General features: G+C 40.6%; 1 protein-coding gene across 1 annotated transcript; it reads right to left on the bottom strand.

Annotated features, from left to right (window-relative positions):
* Nucleotides 1–757: 757 nt before the first annotated feature.
* Nucleotides 758–1,623, bottom strand: LOC146626506 (uncharacterized). Its single transcript, XM_085360630.1, has 2 exons — nt 1,584–1,623; nt 758–1,491 (listed from the first exon to the last, which is right to left on the bottom strand). The coding sequence occupies exons 1-2, from the start codon at nt 1,621–1,623 to the stop codon at nt 758–760; spliced, it is 774 nt and encodes a 257-aa protein (XP_085216756.1).
* Nucleotides 1,624–5,705: the final 4,082 nt, after the last annotated feature.

Genomic DNA, 5,705 nt, shown 5'->3' with positions numbered 1-5,705 from the left:
AGCTCGAGCCACGTTCTCCATTCCCTCTCTAAAGTCTCATAAATAGTTTAACCATGTGCATTGAATCTGCATTTGGGTCTAAGCTTTCTATGCAGGGAAGAAATCATCACAGTGACATCTATTTAATTTTCAATTCAATTTTATTTAAAGAGCGCCAAATGACAGCAACAGTCACCTGAAGGCGCTTTATATTGTAAGATATACTTACAAAGAAAACCCCAACAATCATATGACCCCCTATGAGCAAGCACTTTGGCGACAGTGGGAAGGAAAAACTCCCTTTTAACAGGAAGAAACCTCCAGCAGAACCAGGCTCAGGGAGGGGCGGCCATCTGCTGCGACCGGTTGGGGAGGGGCAAGGAAAATAGTATAAAGACATGGAACAGAGACAGAGGTTAATAACAAGTACCATTCAGTGCAGAGAGGTCTATTAAACATAGTGGGTGAAGAAGAAACACCCAGTGCATCATGGGAATCCCCCGGCAGCCTAATGCTGGGCATACACTGTGCGATTTTTGGCCCATTTTGAGCCGATTTTTCAGTCGTGCGATCGTTTTGGGGATCGTCCCGAGTTTGGCCTTGATCAAACTTCTCACCCCTGCGAGTCAATCCTACAGTTTGATCAGGAGCCGAATAACGCGACTGAAAAATCGCAGCACAGTGTATGCCCAGCTTATTGCAGCATAGAGGATTCAGGATCACCTGAGTAGGCCATCAGATTACTGAAAGGATACTGAAAAAACCCGTCGAAGTAGTCTTAGTCTTCATTGCTGCTGGTCGACTCAATTGAACACCTCTGAAGTTTGCACACAGGCAAGTATTCCTCTTCTTGCTCAAAATCCTCTCGGGAACGCTTCCTCGAGCCTCCAGTTTCGTGTTCAAGCTCTTCGTGCGCATCTTCAAATACTTCAGAGTCATCATCGCTCCATCTCATTCTTTTGTTTGCTCCTAAATCTTCTTCATCCCTCTCTCTAGACCTCTTCCTGGAAACACCTGGCTGAGGGTCCTCTTCTGGGATGTACTGGCGAACATCCATGCGGCCTTCAAATGCCTCCTCATTTTCAATGCCACCAACATTGAAAATGATCACAACCACAGCATCCCCGTGCTGTTCATCGTTGTCACCATTGGCATTATTGTCCCTCACATGAATATTTTGAACATCGTCGTCATCGTCATCGTCATCGTTGCCGTCGCCGTCGCCGCCGTCATTGTCGTCATCGTTGTCGTCATCGTCGTTGTCGTTGTCGTCGTCGTCGTCGTCGTTGTCGTCGTCGTCATCGTCGTCATCGTCGTCGTCGTCATCGTCGTCATCGTCATCGTCATCGTCTTCGTCCCCGTAAAGGTAATTGTCATATTGTGCCAGTACTGAAGCTATTAGCTCATCTAGATAGCAACAATATTCATGGAGAGCGCGATACAGACGGTTCAGGAAGCCATTAGCAGGTTCCTGATCTCCATTTGCCAACATTCGTGGGTTAACCTGTTGGCCTGCAAGATCATTAAATCTTTTAATTAACATCCATAACTATCTGCTGAAAATCTGTTTTTCATCAATTTCAAGACTGAGTACATGTGCTTACCGTTTTGGTTATTTTGTGGTCCGTCTCCACTTACACTCATTTTGACTACAAGGAACACAAAACAACAATGATCACTAAACCTCAACCCAGAATGTTCAGAGAATTTGCTTTTTTTGTGATGACTTTAGGCTGCGTCCAAACGTACACGGCTATGTTTGAAAACGGACAATTTTCCTTTTTCGTTTAAAAAAAAATAATCCAGTCCACATGTGCAGTTTTGAAAAAATATCTCCTTCCACATCTAAACACTAAAAACAAAGTGAAACGCTGTCAAGAACACGCCAAATCTTAACCGTGTAGAAATGTTGGCCAATCAGAAGTCTAGAAGCCTGGGTGGGAAAACCTCATAAAACCTTACGTACTTCTGAGAAGTTTTTGTCTTTTTCTGGAAAAGCAGCTAATTTTGTGTTACTTTCACGTGCCTTCATCGTTTCAAATGTTAATAACTAAAGACAGACTCACAACTTTGGAATGGACTAAATGCATACAGCATACATAAATGTCATTTTTTAAAATTACATTTCTTCCAAACCGACGTCAGGATTTGGGTTGGGAGAGCGTCTGTGTTGAATGTAGAATCCACGTCTGATGTAAGCGTGTAAAAACTGCAGATACTAAGATTAACAGACACAGTATGTTGTCTACATCTGCCATTGTAGAAATTGATCTCATGTAAACAATAACGTGGCCACAGCGTGACTTCAACAGCGGCGCACACTTTTGACATTGCCTGAGTAAATGTCCGTTTTCCTCGTCCACACCTAAACACAAAAACGTGCTTTTTAAAAATCTCACCTTTCAGTGACTCAATCTGCTGTTTAGGTGTGGACGAAAGGCCCAAATGCAGAGACAAAGCTGCGCTTTCAAAAATAGCCGTGTACATGTGCACGTAGGCTCAGTTTCTCAGAAATTCTAATAGTTTGTTTGAGAACAAAACTTACGTCTTCTCTATTTTCCTAAATGAACAAAATAATCTGAGAAATAATCGTGTTAAAAAGAGCTTCTGTCACTCTAAGATATGATTAAGAACATTTTCTAATTTATGTATCATTTGTCAAATATTACATCAGCTGACAAATAGTTAAGTCTTCATTTGTTTTCCTGAATAATAGATCCACATCATCCTCTCTATGATGGAAAATATAGTCTAGTCTTGCACAATGTAAAGTACATAAATACTGTCCTGGCAAGCAGGGAAATCAGGCTTTATATATTTAAGTAAATGATCTTGAGTTTATAAACTGAAATTTGAGCTTACTTTAGTTCTTGGTAGATTACACAGCAGTTAATCCTCAGGGAAACGTCCAAATGTCACTAAATAGTGGTCTGCTTTCATTCGGTTGCAGTGTCTCTTCAGTTTTGTGTTCATATGCTGATGTTTTCATTCAAACATGCTTAAATGCTGTGATGTCACTTTAGCAGCAAAGACTGCGGAATGTGCAGAGATTCTTTTGACATCAAGTTGTTTGCTCAGATTTTGATATCTTTTAAATGGAGACAAAACAAAACGCTATGGCAACAAAACAACAAGCTGTTTCCAGTGCTTAATATTTAACATGTCTTTGTTATAAATTTTATTTGTACAAATCTGTGATGTTGATGTGCACAACGTGGGATTTAGACCTCGGAGGGTTAATCAACAAATCACGAAAAATTAGGTTTAAATTTCTGTTCATGACGGTGCAGATTTCTGACATTTTGTGTACTTGAAGCATTTAACAATTTGATTGTTTTCTAATAAAAACTGTGTGAAACTCAAGTTAGAACTGTGTTTGTAAATGAACCGCCCCATGTTGTGTAGCTTTCTGGATTTTATACTTATTGGGCTACATATTAATTTACTATACAGGCTATACAGTAGATAAAATCTAAACTCACATGTTTTATGTAACTAAAGTGTTTAATCATGTGGGCTACAGACAGTAATCAAGTTATGGACTATATTGATATGAAAAACATGCATACTTAGTGCATTTGAATCATTTTAACCATATGTAACCACCTGCATGTCATGGTCCTGGGACTTCTACCTGGTTTTTTGTGTGTCTTGTATTGTTGTTGTTTGATGTCAGCTTTAGGGTCCCTCGGTTGTTCTGTTAAGATGTTGCTTATTTGATTTCCCCTCGTGACTTTACCCCCTGTGTGCCCCCTCTGTGTATCTGCCAGCCCCCATGCCTCGTTTCTCCTCCTTGTGTTTTATTCCATGTTTTCCCAGCCCGCTATGTCTGTGTTCTCTTCCAATCTGGTCTGCGTCTCTGTGTGCTTCCTGTTTTACTTTGATAGTCTCCCGTCAGTGTTGTGTTACTCCTGCCGTGTCTCGTTATGATTATCAGTGTCACCTGTGTTCCCCGTGTGCTCCCACTTCCCTCGTTAACCCTCTGTGTATTTGTGTCCACGTCTCCTACATTACCTACATAATAGAGCTATAATAAATGTTTGTTTGGGGTTTTTTTAAGTACAGAAATCAGCTGCTAAAATAATTGTTTTGACTTTTTGGGAATGCTTTACGGTCTGTTCTGTAGGAACGCTGAATTAATATATTGACTGTCTGGCCCCTTCTGGCTATTTAATAGTTGCTGAAGGAGATTTTGTTCATCCCCAGCTAATCTCATCCATATTTATATAAAATGTAGCATACTCCACACCACACAAAGTCAGAAGCCAGTTAAAATCTGTATGTGGTACCTGAGGCGGTGCTGCACTGACCAGTTGTTTCTGGCTATTTGCTGGTTCAGCCTGCCTATCACTGCAACTCTTGGCTCTTATTGGTCAGGCTGGTGTGTGTGTGTGTGTGTGTGTGTGTGTGTGTGTGTGTGTGTGTGTGTGTGTGTGTGTGTGCGTATTGTAAAGACTTGATTCCCACAGTCCAAGTCAGGGTTTTAAAATGCGTTGCTGTCTCCATCCAGCATCAAAGCTGCATTGAAATTTCCTTCAATGAAATTTTGGCTCAAAGAAAAACAGTGTTGTTACTGTCAATCTCCAGTTAAAATAAAAGTGTAATTAAACCAAACGAAAGTAATGTACTAATGCTGGTCAAGACATTACCTGTAGCTGAGTGACATTTCCTCCAATTTCTGTTGGTGTCTGCAGTTTCCACTGGGGCTTAGTGTCTACTGCTACCCGACTGCACCACCATCCTCCACATTGCTATGCGTCCATTGGTGGTGCCAGCTGCTAGGATTTCTGAGTGTTGCAGAATTTTTAAAAAAGCAACGAGTTTTTTTTTTTTTAACCTATGCATTTGCAAACATTCAGGAATATGGTGATGGGAAAGAAAAAGCTTCTTTTCATTTACAATTCTGTGCAAACTTTTGCCTTTGCCTGCACAGTATGAAACACAGTTGATCATCTCTCCCCTCTCATATCCCAGAGTCTCATCAAGAGACAAAACATAGTTATGTAGCACGTAGCATGTAGAGAAGTTTCTTGATGGAGCCCTCCACACTGAGAAGGACACTCGTCTTACAATACTCATCCACACTATGGACTTTACCTATATGCATAAGACATGGGATTAAAGATGAAATAAGTGGAATATCTGACAGCTCAAACCACAAAGTGTTCATATTTATTAAAGATCAGACTGGATTCTGGATCAATAGCATTATAGCTTGTTGTATTTTCCCCTTTCTGGAGACTCCCACAGGATTACTGCTTCACAGAGGCAAAATACACTTTTGATATAATTTTCAACAAGTCTGCTGGATTAATCAGACTTTCTAAAACCATGAATACTTTTCTCATACTGTTCTTCGTAACTGTTCAAAAATAAAGCAAAGTATCATCAATGCAATTTACAGAACAAACAAATAAAATAAACAGCCTTTATACATTGAGGGCTGTGACTGCAGAAGACTGCTGGCCTCAGACAAAATTATACAAGGCAATGAAAAAACAAATTGTGTCTTAAAGAAAGTATGGTCAAATGCATTGAAAATAACAAATGATTTAATTTTCCAAACTCCAACAGGAATCACAAACTCCTACCATCTGCAGTGCAGATAAAGAATCCAAGTCCCTCCTGTGGCCCCATCTTCAGAGGTGCCCCCTTCCAGCTAAACTTGTCCAGCGCACGCTCATCTCCTCTCACAGATGCTCGAGCTAGCATTGCCACATCACTAT

This window comes from Diplotaxodon limnothrissa, linkage group LG8 (assembly GCF_057381915.1).
Source record: "Diplotaxodon limnothrissa isolate DT_005_m linkage group LG8, D_limnothrissa_male_GT1.1, whole genome shotgun sequence".
In the NCBI taxonomy this organism is placed as follows: domain Eukaryota; kingdom Metazoa; phylum Chordata; class Actinopteri; order Cichliformes; family Cichlidae; genus Diplotaxodon; species Diplotaxodon limnothrissa.
Note: the sequence above shows the minus strand (reverse complement) of the source record. Positions and strands in the feature narration are given on the sequence as shown.

Bases quoted from the DNA above. Each gene is read 5' to 3' on its own strand.
- LOC146626506 (XM_085360630.1), bottom strand. From the start codon at position 1,623: ATGAGTGTAAGTGGAGACGGACCACAAAATAACCAAAACG. The intron at 1,492-1,583 runs GTAAGCACATGT...ATGATCTTGCAG, and splicing joins ACCACAAAATAACCAAAACG to GCCAACAGGTTAACCCACGA.